At 43.8% G+C, this 18,404-nt stretch overlaps 1 protein-coding gene across 1 annotated transcript in view; it reads right to left on the bottom strand.

Moving 5' to 3' along the window:
• CHST9 (carbohydrate sulfotransferase 9) overlaps positions 1-18,404 on the bottom strand; it is a 141,606-nt gene that overhangs the window by 65,112 nt on the left and 58,090 nt on the right. Inside the window, exon 3 of the mRNA XM_028155743.2 lies at positions 3,794-3,835. Within this exon, the coding sequence (XP_028011544.2) occupies positions 3,794-3,835 (42 nt within the window). The remainder of the gene's footprint in view (positions 1-3,793; positions 3,836-18,404) is intronic.

The following is an 18,404-nucleotide window of genomic DNA, read 5'->3' as shown; positions in this document are numbered from 1 at the left end:
GCGGCTCTTCCTTTAAAATCCCACACGATGCATGTGGGCAGGTGATTTCTGACAAAGGAGCCGGATACACACATGGACACACACAACCAATGGGGCTGGAAAACTGGGAAGCCACCTGCAAACGAATGACATGAATTCAAAATGGACCAAAGACCTACATATAAGCCCCCAAACGATAAGTCACATAGAAGAAAAGGTAAGTACCAAACTATGGACCTAGGTCAGTGGTCGGCAAACGCATTAGTCAGCAGAGCCAAATATCAACAGCACAATGATTGAAATTTCTTTTGAGAGCCACATTTTTTAACTTAAACTTCTTCTAACACCACTTCTTCAAAAATAGACTCGCCCAGGCCGTGGTATTTTGTGGAAGAGCCACGCTCAAGGGGCCAAAGAGCCGCATGTGGCTCGCGAGCCGCAGTTTGCCGACCACGGGCCTAGGTGGTAGAGAACATGGTATGAACTTGACTCCAAAGGCAAGGGAAGGAAAGGCAGGAATAAATGAACGGGGCTGGATCACACTGAAAAGCTTCTGCGCAGCAAAAGAAACGGCCAACAAAACACAGAGGCAGCCAACCAGATGGGAGATGACATTTGCAAGCAGTAGCTCCGACAAAGGTTTAATTTCCAAAATATAGAAAGAACTCATAAAACTCAACACCAAACAAACTACCCAATCAAAAGGCGGGCAGAGGACCTGAACATACACCTCTCCAGGAAGACATAGGAACAGCCAATAGGAATATGGAAAGATGTCCAACCTCACTGGCAGTTAGGGAAATGCAATCAAAACTACAGGGAGATACCATCCCACATGTATGAGAGTGGCCATTTTCAACAAGACAACAGTAACTGTGGAGAAAAGGTGGCGAAGGCGTGGAGACCGCCACGGTGTCCCGCGATGGAGGACCGGATAGAGAAGATGTGGTCCGTGTACACACGGAATACCACTCAGCCACGAGAAGGGATAAAACAGTGCCATTGGCAACCACATGGAGGACCTGAGAGCATGATGCTGAGTGAGATAAGTCCGTCAGAAAAAGCCAAGAGCCATTTGATTTCACTCCGATGTGGGATATAAAGCGGGAACTTATGAACACCAACAGCAGAGTGGTGGCTGCCAGAGGGAAGGGGTGGGAGGGGAAGAGGGTCCTGATAGATGGGACTGGAGAAGATGTGGCTTTGGGTGGTGGGCACATGGTACAATGTACAGGCCTTGTAACACAGAAACCCACACTCGGAATCTATATGATCATATTTGTCAGTGTCACCCCAATACATTTAATTTAAAAAGGGGGAAAACCACAGACGCCTGCAGCTGTCGATATGGAGGAAGGCATTGGCCTTGAATGTGTGCACCCCTTTGCTGGAACACAGCACCTTCTTTGACCTTCCCCAGCTCCAGGTCCATCGCATCATCCGTTGTTGCTGCTCTGGAGCTCACAGGTATGACTGGACATGCAAAGCCATAGTTTCAGAATAAGCTCTAAGTTCTGCATAAACACATCTTTCCATGTTCCGTCCTGTTTTCATTCCCCACTGAGATGTTTTTCTCCCTCCTCAAGGCAAGCTCCTGTTCAGATGAGAATAGTCTAGCAGCTCCCATCTGTAGAGCCCCTGTATGTGAATACACTGGACGTGCCTTATCTTTAATAACCCGCGTCGTGCATACAAGGAACGTGCTGTTATCCCCTCTCTATGGACAAGAGCTCACGCTGCGTTCTGGTCGCCATGCCAGGCTGCTTCTCAACATAGAACGCTTTATAGTTTAGAACATGCTTTCACATGCATTACATAGTTCTCCAACCTGAGAATTAAATGCCGACTGTCACCTCCATTTTACAGGAGATAACACTGAGATGTAGTCAGGTGAGGGGACATCATTCATGGGCAGCTGAGCTGGGATTTAAACTTGTGTCCTCCTGGTCTACATCCCATGCTTATCCGACAGTATAGTATAAAGGAAGTGGGAGCTCTCAGACACAAACTCTCTGAAGTGTCTTTATATCTGCCCTCAAAATTTATCTTTTTTGACCCCTCCTCTCCTCCTATCTCAGGGAGTTGATTCTATTCTGTGTTCCTAAAAGTTCTTTCAATTGTCCACGGGAGAATTATCTATTGCCATTTCTTCACATTTCAACGGTCTACAGATGACTTTCAAATAAATCATCCTCTGAGCTCCAATTGTTTCTAATTGCTAAGTAAGGGTGCATTTTCACAGCAATATACTTTTATATATACCATATACAGCTCTGACACTCTCAGCTCTCTACAACTAATTATGCCTGTTTTTCTTCAGCAATTTATGAAATGCCATATCTCCATACTTTTGCTCATACTGACTTGAAATGTTGTCCTTATTTTCTCTACTTGTAGAAATTGTATTTATTCTTTAAGAATGAGCTCAAATGTTATACCTGTAATGAATATTTCCCCAATTCTTCCAGTCAGATTTAATGATATATTCTCCATGCTCCCAAAGCAGGTTGTTTCTAAGACTAACACATCACTTATCACATGAAAAAAAAGATTTGTCTTCATTTCTGTTTCAACTTATGGGCTGTCAGCACAATAAAGGTGAGGTGAGAATTTTATTTATCTCTACACACCTTGAAGCAATAAGCATGTCCCTTCAGTGTTTGTTGAATGAATGAATGAATGAATGAATGAGTGGATAGTAATTCAGTTACTGCTCCGATTTTTCAACATGCCCAAGGAGGGCATGATCTGATTTGGGGTTATTTTTTTCTCATCACGAATCTTCATTATTATTCTGGGAATTTATCTTGCCCCCTTTGTGAAAATATTGAGTTTTAAATTAAGAAAAAATTATCTACTATATGAAAATCATGGAAAAGGAAGGGAAATGATATATAATTTTTCTTGTGAAAGTAAATACTCTATGTCATCTATGTGATCAATGTCACAGATAAGCATCCAAAATATTAAAATTTATATTTGTAAATTTAAAATATAGGATAAGAGGAATTGATCTTCTATTAATAAATGCTTATGTTCACATATTAACACAGCAGTAAACTTCATTAGATAGGAATAATGAGTTTGGGGAGGTAGGGAAAAAAAAAGAAGCTAGCCTGAATTATGGAAGTCAGAATTTATTGAAAGTAACACTGTTTTATTACTTTCAATACCATGATCTGCCAATAAAGTCTGTCTAAGGAGACATCTACTTAATGACATGGACTCTTATTTTAAGTTTAATCTTTTTGCCTAAAGACCATATGCTAAAGCCATGAAAACAATTACTCTTTGTAAATAAGTTATAGATGCTGCCTCTATTTATCTTATCAAGTTCATTCCTTGCACACAAGTCAAAGGTCAATTTCATGGTGGTCTCGGTCAAATTGTCAAAAATTGTGTATTAGCAATACCTGATTTGGTAAAGTTTTCTGTATTCTCAGAGGAAGACATTTCTGAAAACTAAAGCCCAATGTTTCCGGGAAGTGTTAAATATTTTTAAAGGAAAAATGTAGACTCTTTTAAATAGTAGGAACATCACTTATTCATTAAGCTAGGTTTGACTGGGATCTATCTTGGAAGTCTTTGGTTTCCTCTGTAAATTTCATGAGGGCAAGGATCATGGTCGCAACTCTCCCCTACCCTCCGAGACACCACACCCCAACAATGCCGCCGAGGCTGTGCCTTCTGGTGACTGTCACCATCATAAGAGCAGGCATTTAAAAGCGACAGTGTGGAGCACTCAGATATTGCATTTGTTGTTTTCCTTATCAATAACTATCCAAGATTCAAAGGTTACAGGGAGTTTACTCACTGACTCTGGGCACAGGCTGCAGGTCACTTACTGGCCCCCATCCTAGAAAAGAAGGAAAAGGAATTCCTATATTAGCATCACATCCAAAGGCACTGAAATAACTTTGTACATAATATGGCATTGTACTACTATTTATTATGCTTTTTAGATAATATATATTTTTTGATTTCAGAGAGAGGGAGAGTGAGAGAGAGAGAGAGAGAGAGAGAGAGAGAGAGAGAGAGAGAGAGAAACATCAACGATGAGAAAGCATCATTGATCAGCTGCCTCCCGAACGCTCCCTAGTGGGGATGGAACCCACAACCTGGGCATGTGCCTTGACTGAAAATCGAACCATGACCTCCTGGTTCATAGGTCAACAATCAACCACTGAGCCATGATGGCCAGGCTTGGCACTTGCTTTTTAAATCATTCCTTCATTAAATTTCACTTGTGTTAAAATATGCCAGTTTATACTTATATAGGTTAAATTTTATTCTATCTTTAGAATGATTTAAAAAAATATATCCAAGGATATTTTGAATTGTATTGTCGTTAGTTTCCCAGTATAAGGTCTTAGCAGCTCCACTCGGTTTAGTAATTTCTGCATTTTAAATGAAGGCCTTCATAGGCCATTTGTATAGCTCATCAATAAGCTATGAGTCCTACAGTGAACTGAGCCCCATGGTTGGAACCTGATAGGGAATCCATCACTTCAACCCACTCTGATGTGACTCTAGAGTCACTTGTCTACCCGTGTAACAGTAGCGTGATTAAGGTTACACTTTCATGGCTTTGTGGCAAGAATATTGTTTGGGCTAGCATCCAGAATCTTCCTCCATGCAAAATTGATTTTATCTAGCATATTGTCATTGCTTATGTAATCTGATATGTAACCAAGGAAGGAAATTAAATTCAGATGGAAAAGATAATTATTCAAAAGGTCAAATGCAGCTGCTCCCTTTTCTCTTAGGGGAGTCTGGGAAGTTGCTTCTGATGACACGAGAAACTGTTCTCATCCGGGATTGCTTTCAAGCTCCCTGGCTTACGATGATCACGTAATTTCCTTAAAAGTATGGACAGGACAGGCTACCCCCATTTCTGCGGTGGTTCAAATAAAAAGAGTGTGAGGTCACCTACCAATTGTTTTAATTTATTGTGGTAAAAATGCAACCATGAGATCTACCCTCTTAACCAGTGTTGACATGCAGGATGCAGTCCTGTTAACTGCGGGTCTCCAGCACTTTTCCATCCTGCAAGACTGAAACTCGATATCCGTTGAATAGCAATTCTTCCTCTCCCCCAACCCAGCCTTTGGAAAGTGCCATCTTCCAGTTTCTCAAGGGTCTCAGGAGCCTGACTTGAGGGAATCAAAAGTGTACACTCGGGGCCTCGATACTCTTCCCTGGTCTAGTTTGGCTCTCCACACGTCACAGACCGAAGTATATTAGCTAGATGAATGCACGTCTTCTACTCTATATAGCAAACTTGCTGAACACAGAATGACCCAATCTCTCTTCTTTATGATTTCCCAAACCTAGATTAGTGTCATGTATAAATATGTGCTGAATTAAATTTTAACATTTCTCTTCAAGAATTAATATTAATTTTAAGGATCTTATAGAAAGACAGGAAAGTAAATACCATTACTTTTTGTATTTATGAACTGTCTCCTAAAAAAGCATCCTCTCTCTCCCCCCCTCCCAATAATAGTAATCGCATGGATAGCCCGTTAAAGGCTTTCACTGTGCCTTCTCAATCACTGCCCTTCCATGTCTTTTTTAATGTAACGACAACCTAGGACGTGGGCTCAGTCAGCAGAATCAGTACAGACTGACTTCCTTGCCACATGATAAATATTAAATTACTAAGAATTTACTTCCATGGTCCGCTATGGAAATGGTCGGAAATGTCAGCATGTGGGCTTGTTTCACATAACACAGATTCGCTGGGTTTGGCCAGACCCCCTGAAATAAGTAAGAGTTTAAATCTCATCTCCAGCGTACACATGCTTAATTATGCATCCACGATGGAGTACAGCGTTAAAGGCTTAAGTTCGTGGCATAGACATTGCAATGAAACAGGATCTTTCTTCTTCATTGCATTCTGAGTCCTTTCTGTTTTGGGCCGGAAAGAGGATTTCACCCGCTGAAACGTGGCGTAAGCGCCATACTAAGCGAATAGGTCTAGATAGGAGAGAGCGAATAGGAAATCAATTCTTTAAAAAACACCACTTTGCCGGTCCTTTCCAAGGGGCTGAGAGCCCCAGGCAGCACGAATAGACACTGAAGCAGGCAGAGCTCACACTCCGGTGAGAGAACACAGATATGGCCACAATGCACTTCTCTCAGAGTAATTCTTCTGGCCACATAATAAATTGTTTATCATCACTCTTACCTCACAGAGGATACAGCCTTAGAGAAAGGCGGGACAGCTTCCTGAAGCCACGTGGCAATTTGGTGTTAAAATTGAAGCAGGGTTATATTTCCTGTGTTGTTTTTCCCCTCCAAGCTAAACTGCTCAGAAATCGGATGATCAATGCCCCCTTGCTTTTACATGCATGTATTCTGGTGAAAAAAGAAATGACCACAGGGAAGTTTGGGTCCTTTGTTGTCCAATGTTTGGTCGTTGGATTTAAAGGTTTCCCCCAATATCTTCTCTTCTCCTTTGTTCTAAAATTACCCGATGCACAATATTAAACAAGTAGCAATAACACCGACACGCGCTGAATCCTTGTGAAGTATCAGCCTCTTGCCGGGCACTTCACGTGAGCCTGACTGAACTTCACACCGGAGAAGGCCCTGGGCCCGACCCGTTTCTGCATGTGGACTGTGAGGATGGGTTTCCAGTTCTGCACCGTTACATGATCCCACCCATCCTCATCCTCATCTAGTTTCTAGTTTCACTTTCATTAAAGTGGATTGAGGACTTAAAGACACAAAGCAGAATGTCTTTAGATTTTTTTTGAGTTTCTTTTCCTCATATTTTACCATTATTTTTTAACACCTACTTCTGTAGCATTTTGTTTTCAGTAACTCATCTTTATCGGGTCTTTCCAAAATAGCATCATAGCAATAGCAATGCTTTTATGCATCCATGTGTCATTGGTTTACATACTTGATAATGGAATCTAATAACTATATGAACAAGTACAATTGGCACAGCAGGCTTGGAAAAAGACTCTTGGCCCATATACACCTGCACAGGTGGGGTAAGAAATTTACAAGTGGGGCCAGAAGTTCGCAGGTGGGGCCAGAAGTTCATGGGGGGGGGGGGTCAGAAGTTCACCAATGGGGTCAGAAGTCCACCAGTGGGCTAGAGGGACAGCAGGTGAGGCCCTGTGGTGAGTCCGCTGTGAGCATCAGTAAGTAGGTTATATAGAAGGAAGGGAGAAAGTTGCGTAATCCGGGAAATCATTTAAGAGGAAGCCAGTTAAAAGAACTTCTGTTGTATTTGATAAATTTATGCACACATTACTTTGATAAAATAAAATAAAATGGAGGGAAAAGGAGAAAGGAACTGAGTTTAGGTAATTAAATTTAAAAAAATATTTTTTTAAGTGGAGAGAAAAAGAGGAAGATGCTGAATTTAGGTCTCTTGCCCAATATTGCAAAACCAGAGCAGAAACTAAGATTTGGCTCCAGAATTCAGCTTCCAAATCTAGCTCTCCAGTAGTCCTTCCCTCCAGCCCATGAGCCTCGGGACAGCGATGACCATGGAGGGCCAGGTGGGCTCCTACCACCCAGGAAGGCGCCTGGAGACAGCTCAGGAGTGCTCAGCAAGGGGGCGCAGTAACAGAGAGGAAAGCCAGACATGATAAAATAGTAAGCAGAACCAGTGGACACAGACACTAACGGGGTGAGGGCATGTGCTGCGGGGGTGGGGGGGGGGGGGGGGGAGTGGGGGTGGCCGGGAGAGGTCAATGGGGGGAAAAGGAGACATATGTCATACTATATGTAATACTTTCAACAATAAAGAATTAAAAAAAATAGTCTGAGACATTTGCAAACAGGAGAACCCTGTACCTGTGGTGGTTTTCTTACGTTATCCCAAGTATTTATTATTACTATTTTTAAATTTCTTTATTGTCTTGACCTTGGTCCTCACTGGTTTAAAACAAATGGGACCAAGCGATACTGCCACCTATGTTCAAAGCTAGGTTTTGCAACTCTGACATGAAAGATACCTTGAAAGGGCACCACTGCCCCCAGCAAGTAATAGCATAAAGGAAGACCCTCTGACCAGGTCCCTGGGGAGCCAGGTGGGCGCAGGGGGAGTCAGGTGGGGGCAGGGGGAGCCAGGTCAGGGCAGGGGGAGCCAGGTCAGGGCAGGGGGAGCCAGGTGGGGGTGGGGGGAGCCAGGTGGGGGCAGGGGGAGCCAGGTGAGGGCAGGGGGAGCCAGGTGGGGGCGGGCGGAGCCAGGTGGGGGCAGGGGGAGCCAGGTGGAGGCAGGGGGAGCCAGGTGGGGGAAGGGGGAGCCAGGTCAGGGCAGGGGGAGCCAGGTGGGGGCAGGGGGAGCCAGGTCAGGGCAGGGGGAGCCAGGTGGGGGCAGGGGGAGCCAGGTGGGGGCAGGGGGAGCCAGGTGATGGTAGGAGGAGCCAGGTGGGGGCAGGGGGAGCCAGTTGGGGGGAAGCTTAGTGGGAATCTAAGGCTACAAAGAGCAATGAAAACAAAGTCATGAAAATATCACCATCCACTTCCTTCTAATCCTTGGGTTTCCCAGGTTCTATTTCTGCCAAGCCCCTTGGTGAGACTATTTAAGCCCCAGTTTTAAAGAACTTCTCACCCTCCCAGAAGAGAGGACTTTATGGTGGCTGCTTTTAAATGCCTCAGAATGGATTTGTGTGTTTTTTTATCCCCATGAAGTACTAATGATTTTAGTTTATGCTAAATGTTCCTCATGTTTCTGTCCTTGGCATTTTCCAAATTACTCCCTTCAAGAAGAAAATTGGAAAGGTGTTAAGAGTCCCATGACTTCACAAGGAATTCATAAAAAATGGAAGATCTCAAATGGCTATCCCTTCAAGGAAATTATGTGAAACTGTGCAAAATGTTGGTACAGGGGGCCTCACTTTTTACATTAAAAAATAGCTATTTTTCTTTTAACTGATCTGGCTTAAAAATAATTATCACAATCATTCGGCTCTAAAACGTGGTTGAGATTTAACGCCTCCTCATGTGAATCAGTATCTCATTTGGAAACAATATTATAAGTAATGGATTAATTGTTTAATTAACATGCAAACAAAATGTCTGGATGTCTATCTGGCTTTGCGATTCTAAGAAATGAGGCAACACAAATACGTAAGTAAAGCAGGTCATGCAGTCCCCGCGCTTTCCCTATTTATGCTGCGATTAATCACCCGCCCCCTCAAGGCTGTCATAGGGTCACCTCCTTCCCTCCTCACTTTCTGGAATGCTGCCCTGCTTACTGTTGTCATACCATCTCCTCAGAAATCCCACCCTTTCTCATTGCTTTTCCTCTGACTGATACTTGACTCAGTCCCAACACATGCACATCCTTAGCGTTGAGCTTTCCTGGACTTCAGTTCTGCTTTTCCAAATCCCAGCTTCCATGGCTGAGTCAAGTGCAGCTAGACTGGAATGACACTCGCAATCCTTTTCCCAAGGCCCTGTCCCTCTGAACCTGCTCCTGTGTGTCTACCATACAGACTCCTGCAGTCAGGCTTGCCTTCGACACCCCCATCCCCGCCCTGTCCCCCTGCACCTGTTTCCAGACAGTCATCTTTGTCCTTTCTTTCCATCTCATACTCATTCCCCTCCCTCCCTCCCTGCCTCCCTCCCTCCCTTCCTCCCTTCCTCCCTTCCTTCCTTCCTTCCTTCCTTCCTTCCTTCCTTCCTTCCTTCCTTCCTTCCTTCTCCCCTTCTCCTATTCTTCCTCCTCCTCCTCCTCCTCCTCCTCCTCCACCTCCACTATGTCCTCTTCCTTCTGCTTCAACTCCCCATCCAAGGTTCTTAGCACATCAAAGCCTACAGTATTCCAAAATGGTCTCCCTAATCAGGATGTTAATTAACCAAGTTAATTATTTTAATGATTGCTTTGCCCATGCTAATCTTCCCCTCAAACCCTCTATTGCTTCTGGCCATTACAGGTCCTGTAGAACTCTGCATTCAGCGCTCACTCAAAAATGACCCCTGGTCCCTGGGTAACTCAGAACTTTCCTATACAAATGGGAAAAGTCCCCTGAACAGGCCACATTCATTTCTAGTCCCGAGCCTGAAGTAGCCAGTTCTCTTCCTTCTGTTTGAAGAAGTCCATTCCTTCTTCAAGACCCAGCCTTGATGCTGTATCTCTCTGACTGTCTTCTGAACCACAGAGGCTGCTGCACACCTGGGAGGCAGGGGAAGTCAGGAGGAAACAGCATGGCAGCTGAGCCCCTTGCATATGTTGACCCACTTGTTCCTGAGTCCGGTCAGGTCAGTGCCACCACCACTCCTAGTCTACAGGTGCGAGCGTGGCTCAAAGAGGGTCCTCACTCGTTTAGGTCACAAAGTTGCCAAGTGCTGGATTGAGACCCAGGTGGTCTGACCATGGAGTCTATGCTGCCATCCATTGCAGCTGCTGTTGTATATACACCTTTGTGTCCACTGTCTCTACCTCGTGCAAGCCCACGGCAGGAGCACGCTGCCTCTGTGCTCCTTGTCCTCTGGCTAGTGCTCAGACACTCAGCAAGAACAACCTACAATGTGCAGGAAGCGAGGTTGGACATGGAAACAATGGCAAAGGGCTGTTACCGTGTGCCATGCTTAACACACGAAAGACACGCCTTCCGCCTGGATCTTTCCTATGTTCTATTCAGAGTGCTGGCTGCATACTTCACAGATCAGAAAAAAGAGGTAATATTATTGATAAAAACAACTCATACAGTCCCACATTTCAGAATGTGGTGCAGACAATGAAGAAGGATCTTTCAATGGTATAGTTTCCCTTTTCCACTCTTTTCCTTTGTTGTTCTCTCAACATATATTTGTTTTATGCACACGGCCTGCCAGGAAAACAAACCTCTGGGTGTGTTATTAACATTCCATCCTGGATGCTAAATGACAGAGGCAAATAATAGAAAGTAATATCAAAAGCAATAAAATGATTGCCAAAACCTACTGTGGGCGAGGCAGTAGGCCCATGGCTTGACAGGTATTCACTCACTCAATCCTCATAATAACTCTATGAGATTCCATCCCCATTATCTCTATTTACACATTAGGGGAGTGACATGGAAGAGACTGAGTCATATCGCTCTTAAGGGTCAGGACCCTGGCAGGTTGAGACCACAGCCTGCACTCTAACCGCATCACTGGACTGCCTCCGGGGGTGTCAGCTACAGGCACACAGAGGGCACATGCAAACTTGGTTTCATTCCCTCTGAGAAGAGTCCCAGAAATAGCATCTGAGTGCAACAGGAAAGAGTCCAATACCATCACAGATTTTGCCCCAAAGCAGGTGTGTGACCTTTAGCAAGTTACCTTCTCAGGGCTGTACTCAACCCATTTGTAAGATGAAAATTAGCACCAAGTGACCTCCAGAGTTCCTCCCAAACACAGACCTTATGGTACGCTAATGAGGCAGCTGAGGGGCAGTGAACCTTCGCCAAGTTTGAAGTTGGAAGAACAAGATTTATTTATTTGTTTATTTATTTTTACTATATTTGTATTGATTTCAGGGAGGAAGGGAGAGGGAGAGAGAGAGAGAACATCAATGATGAGAGAGAACCACTGATCGGCTGCCTCCTGCATGCCCCTCACTGGGGATCAAGCCCACAACGCAGGCATGTGCCCTGACCGGGAATCAAACCAAGACCTCCTTGTTCACAGGTTGATGCTCAACCACTGAGCCATGCTGGTTGGGCTAGGTTTCTTCTTAACAGTCTTCTGTTGACCTCAACTGCCTGGAAGATGATCACCCAACCCAGATATCATCTGGAAATGCAATGATCTATTCTCTCACCAAAATTTTAAGTGCACAATACATTGTCGTTGACTATAGATCTCCAGAATGTATTGATCTTGCTTAATTGACATGTTATGCCTGCTGATTAGTAACTCCCCCTTTTCCCCTGTGACCAGTCCCTGGCAACGACCATCCCACTCTTTGCTTCTATGCCTGGCTATTTTAGATGCCTCATGTAAGTGGAATCATGCAGGGTTTGTCTTCCCGTGTCTGGTTTAGTTCACTTAGCACAATAGCCTCAAGGTTCATCCATGTTGTCACGTGTTGCAGAATTTTCCTTTTCTTTTTGTAGGTTGAATAGTGTGCCCTTATATGCATGCCCCACATGTTCTTTATCCATTCATCCATCAATGGGCATTTAGGTTCTCTCCACATCTTGGCAATTGGGAGTGACACTACAGTGAACCTGAGTGCAAATATCTCTTGGAGACCCTGATTTCAATTCTTTTGGGTAGGTACCCAGAACTGGGATTGCTGAACTGCATGGCAGTTCTATTTTTATTGTTTTGAGGAACTTCCATACTGTTTTTTCATAGTGGCTGCACCATATCCACATTCCTGTGCAGCATTCAAAGTGCATATACGTCATGGCGGTGTCACAGTGCATACGATGCGACTTTGAATGCAGGTTGGGTCCAGTGGGTTCAGGCTGGTGCAGAGGGGAGTAAGTAGCAGTCGGAGGAGACACAGAAGCAGCAGGGATCCTCCTTTGCAGGTAAGTTCCCAAAGCTGAGGACGGTGAGGCCTCCCTGTCTACTTTCTCTCCAATTTCAGGAAAGGAAGAAGAATGGAAAGCATAAACACAAACCCTTCTCTCTCCTCTGCCTGCCTAAACTGTCTGAAAGACACACTCTGATTACTCAACCCAGCAACAATTTCTGGAAATATAATGTGTCCCAGAGTTACATTACATGGTTTCTACAGAAGGAAAAACACAGGCACAGCAGCCATGGTTTCTCTCTCTCTCTCTCTTTAGTTTTACAACATTATGAACATTTTCAAATATACAGAAAGATGGAAAAGCTTCATTTCTTAAGACCACATTTCTCCCTACTTCAGATGTTGCCACGTGGTCTCAAAATTCCCCAACTCCTGGGTGGGACCTTGATATTCTAAATCTCCACTCCCTGAGCAAGGGCTGCACCCTGCTCCACAGTTCTGGCATGTTGGTCCCCTTATTAGTCTCATTATACCAGTAGCGAGTCAATCCCTCCTGCTAGGTAAAGGTTGACTATTTTCTTTATTTTTAATTTTATTTTATTGTGGTAAGACCACTTAATACGAGGCCTACCCTCTTAAGAAATGTATATGTGTACGATAGTGTATAGCAAATCTCTAGCCCGGCTGGTGTGGCCGTGAATGGATGGTGATGATGGTAGTTCAACAATGTGAATGTATTCAATGCCACTGAAGTGCAAAATAAATAAATAAATAAATAAATAAATAAATAAATAAATAGAAAAACACATGGGAAAGATAACTATGTTATTCCAGTAAGATGTAGTGCATTTCTAGGTATGAGGGCCAATTAAAAATATTAAATTGAATGTAGTTCAGGTTTGCATATCTGTATGTTCCAGGGTGGATGTTTTAACCCTTTGCACTCGCTTGCTTTTTTCTCGATTCCTTTATTCTAATGCTAACCGTGTCGAGTCACACTCGACATCCGAGTGCGAAAGGTTTAACGGCAAGGGAAGTCTGCAGATTACATGGAGAAATGGCCAAGGAAGCAAGAAGGATGTGGTAAGTAAAGTCAGGTCTGAGTGCAGTGTTTTGGTTGTCTCTGAACATCAGTGAAACAGAGAGCTGTGTGTTCTCAGAAGGCTTGGCCAGAACGGCATTTCAGGGACATTTTCAAGGAGAAAAGGACCACACTGGACTGAGAAATGCAGGCTGTCTGTGTGCAGGGAGAAATGTATGAGAGATTTACAGTCATGCTAACAGACAGGGCATCGTGAAGACTTATAAGGAAATGCAGGTGAGCAAGGATAGACGGCATGCCATGCAAGAGGCATTCTGCGAAGACTCAGCCAAGGCAAAGATGTTCAAACAAAGGTTTGGGCCCTGGTCAGGATCCTCTCCTCCTACAAATAGTTCAAATGGAAGCAGAGACATTGATGATCATGTGGAACAAAATTTAAATTTGCTGTCAGGAGTCACTAATGTGGTACTTCATGGTTACTCATGAGCTGCTCCATAAGAATTAGTTGATCAGCTACTCAGCTGCTTCTGAAAGAGTCCCCTACATCTGGTCTTCCCCATATGGTGGCTCTCTCTACCTCTCTACCTAAGGTCCCGCCCTTTTCAGAGTTCTTCCAGCTGCCACTCAAGCCATCACCTCCCTTCTGGGGTGAGCAGCCTTCAGGTGTTTCTTGTTTCCTTATAGTCTCATGGCTCCTCGCCTGTCCTACAACTCTTATCTGGGAATTTTCAGCGGAATAACAGGACAACTGACATGATTGATTACTGCATTGCCCAGCTCAGATGACCCGCATTCACTTTAGAAAGCTCCCAGTTACGCAGGTACAGGTATATCAGTTACCGTTGATTAACATGTGGTCATTTCTATGAAGGAAAATGAAGTTGGGTGTTTGTTCCTTGGTTAGGAGTGCATGTTCATTGTGTTCTCCATGGGAAAATCAGGTCTGACTGAAGACTCCTTTCATGAGAAAAGCCGAGGATCACCTATATCCTATTTCTGTGGCATTTTTAATCAAAATATGCATTTACCTGGAATGCTCCCTTCCCAAGTCATGTCCGACAAAAGTGTAGTGACTGTTATCCTGACTGAAATACACACACGGGATGCCTCTTATTTCAACTTCCACAACATATTCAACTGAGCAGGAGGCCGATTTTGTTGAGAACTGCCTTGTCTGTGCTGCCCTAATAAAGATCTATCCTGTAGCGCCTGAAAGACCATTTTAATATGAGTTTCTTGCCATTTTAATTGGGAATTCCTGTGACTTTTTTTGGGGTACAGAATATTTAATTTAAGGTGAAGCCTGAAGAAATTTTTGGCTAATCCTATGATAAAACTCGTCTTCATTTTCTCTCCTGGGTTGAAAGAAACACATTTATGTTGTGTAAGAACTAACCCAGGAAGAGGGGTCTCTTTTTCAGTTACACACGGGCACACTGCTTTATGGAGAAACTACTGTGAGGCAGCGAGGGTAGTATTTCTCCCATCCACCTCCAGACACCTCTCTGGGCCTCAACTGAGTGCAAATGCATCCTGCTCTGTGTGCTGTCAGAGCAGCCGGATTCCACGTGGAGGGGCTGCAGGGAGATGCGTGGTGTACACGGCGATTTCTCCTACCTTAGCTACTTAGCCTTTCAGAATGGTTTAGTTGGCATAAACACACTGTTTTAAATGCAGTTATACAATGACATTTAAAGTATTTTTGAAATAATGTGACACGGATGTGTTGTTATTCATTCTCTAGAATAAGTTTGACTGTCTGACAAATGAAATTTGTTTAAAAATGAACTCTCCGGGACTACTTTTAATGAACAGTCCGTGTGTGTGTCTTCCATTCTGTGGATGGAAACATGCACTGAAGATACTTCACTTAAAAAATATTGTTCTGAAGCCGGAAACCCGGAGAAGGTTGGGTATGTTTGTAAGGAGAATTCATTAGCGTAGCGGAGAGAGCCAGGTCTCAGGAAAGCTGCCTAAAAAAGCAACACGCCAGGGAGGGATTGCCTGGGAGGCCGGAGCAGAAAGTCGATAGCTTAGAACTGGAAAATGGATATGGACTTCGCTGACACCAGCCTGGGCCATTGGGCACAGAGTGTGAGAAAAGGACATTTTACTTATTCTCTCACCCAAGCCCTGGGGCCTGGATTGGGCGGGATGAAGACAACGGGTCTGGGTTCCAGTCTCAACTCTGCTATCTGTGAGCTAACCATGACCTTGGCCAAGGCACAGATGTGGGGCAGTGGGAAATGCTTGGCTTTGCTGTCAAACAGACTGAGATCCAGTGTCAATATTTAACAACTGGCTCCCTGGGAACCCACTAACCAACCAAGCAACCGACCAAGCAACCAGCCCTGGTCCCTAATGCTTGCTGATTCCCGTGGTGTAAATACTCACACCTCGGCCAACTGGAAGCGGCCCACATGACCTCACGGAATGCAGAGGGGGGAAGAGATGTGCATGAGCCGCTCTTCAGATAGCTCCCCAGACACTCCAGGCTGCTCCAGCCAGCCATGGCCCAGGTCCCATTGATGGCTCCCCCCACCAGCATAAGGCCCAAGGCAAGCTACTTAACGTCTCCATTTTCTATTTTTTAAAATGTTGACTTTAAACAAATTTCACTACTTTATAACAGAAGGATTCAACATTTGCATGTATCTAGTTAACGTCCATCACCTCCCAGTTTTTTTCTTGCGATAACTTTTCAAATAGACTCTCAGCAATTTTCAAACAGGCAACACGGTATTATTGGGGACAAGAGCTTCTGTACGCTATGAGCAAGCTAGGATGACGTGCATTTTCAAACTTGATTCTCACTGGGATCATGGTTCTCAAAGTGAGAACAAAACCTGTAGAATATGACAAAACATTACCATCCAAAATGATGAGCTTTTCAAGAATGGTAGTTTATTGAAATATATTTGTTGCAACATAAGCTGCCTGCTAACTTCATATGTTTAATGTTGGTCATTGATAATTAACAGAATGGTAAATGAGGTCTTCTCTTACTTGTTTTTCAGGGTTTTTGATAGGGCTTAGGAACCACGGTGAAAAGCACTACAAAAACAGTCTATACTAATAAAAGGCTAATATGCTAATTAGACCAGACATCTTTCAGATGTTCTTCTGAACAAAGCCACAGTGGCGGGGGTGAAGCAGAGGTGGTTAGGGGTGATCAGGCCAGCAAGGGAGCGGTTAGGGGTGATCAGGCCAGCAGGCAGAGGGGTTAGGGGAGATCAGGCCAGCAGGCAGAGGCGGTTAGGAGTGATCAGGCAGAGGCGGTTAGGGGCGATCAGGCAGGCAGGCAGGTGAGTGGTTAGGAGCCAGCAGTCCTGGATTGTGAGAAGGATGTCTGACTGCCTGTTTAGGCCTGATCCCACCGGCAGTTGGACATCCCTTGAGGGCTTCCGGATTGCGAGAGGGTGCAGGCCTGGCTGAGGGACCCCCCAACCCCGTGCACAAAATTTGTGCACTGGGCCTCTAGTAACAGCATAGAGAAAGATGATGCCAAATCCGCAGCTACTTGGAAATTGGCCCTCAGTAAATGAGTAACATCCAAGAAAGAGGACATGCTATTCCCATACAGATGGGAGAACTTATTCATTGTCTATTTAACTTTTTTTTAACCCAAATGACTGCATCTTCAATGTGCGTTAAATGTCTGAAAATGGAGGTGCTATTGCTGATTTAGAACATTTCAAAGAAGCGAAAGCCCAGTCAAAAAGCAAGCAGCAAGGGCCTGAGCTTGCAAAGCAGATGTTCCACCATTTGCTGAATTTCCAATAATAAACTTCACCTTTTGAGTAGAGGCAAAAAATAACATTGTTCTTTGTTACCAGTAACTTCTTACAAATTATGCAAATGAATAAAATATCTCCAACTTTAGGGATGCTATAATGTCAGAAATGAAAAGTATGAACTTCATTTTAAAATACTCATTGTCATCTCTACTGATAACTCTATTTTCTGGTCCACTAGGACTCTTCTTTTTTAAAAAAATATTTTTTATTGATTTCAGAGAGGAAGGGAGAGGGAGAGAGAGATGGAAACATCAATGATAAGAGAGAATCATTGATTGGCTGCCTCCTGCATACCCCCAACTGCGGATCAAGCCTGCAATCCAGGCATATGCCCTTGACTGGAATCGAACCAGGGACCTTTCACTCCGCAGGCCGACGCTCTATCCACTGAGCCAAACCAGCTAGGGCTAGGACTGCTCTTTACTGAATGTTAAGTGGATTTGAAAGTGTTATTCTTGGAAAAAAATTGGAACAATTTGTATTTAACAGATGGTGTCTCAATAGTCTACCTTAGTAAGCCTTCCTAATATATGTTTCTCTAAACAATAATTTATGAAGCAACTTTTTCTTTAAAAATTATTCTTTGTATTTTTATGCTGTTTTGTTTTTTAATATCAAGAATTCCTTGACCCAAAGAGGGATCTCTCTCACAGCATATAAACATAGTCATAAATATCACCATTTCTTCCAAATCAAGAGGCTATGCATAGCCTGATATCATAGCCTGCCTCTGTCTCTACCAGTTCTTTGCATCACCTGCGCCATACAGAATAGAAGAAGCCAGGATATGGAGGAACCTTAAAGAGGCATCTGGCTTAACACTGGCCAAATTAGTGCTTTTCTGAACTATAACGCTTCTTTGATTAGAGAAGCGTGTACCTACAGGATCATAGCAATAGCATTTTAGAAACAGTAAAAATGATTTTCCCTTAAGATGTAATAATGAAGTAACCACCTTGGTCAGGAGACCAGGCCCTTTCTTGCCTTCACTTTTTGTTTTTTATATTCATGACCAGGCTTTAAAAGATACACAAAGGGAATGTAAACAGTAACATTTAAGAGAAAAATTATGCAGGTAATAAGTTGACCAGTTGTCTGATATGAATGCAAAGATTGGGAAGGAGAAAAGAGACAGGGACTTGGGCTGTTTATACACTTGTAGATG

This window comes from Eptesicus fuscus, chromosome 12 (genome assembly GCF_027574615.1).
Source record: "Eptesicus fuscus isolate TK198812 chromosome 12, DD_ASM_mEF_20220401, whole genome shotgun sequence".
NCBI classification, from domain to species: Eukaryota; Metazoa; Chordata; class Mammalia; order Chiroptera; family Vespertilionidae; genus Eptesicus; species Eptesicus fuscus.
This window is presented reverse-complemented; position numbering and strand designations above follow the sequence as displayed.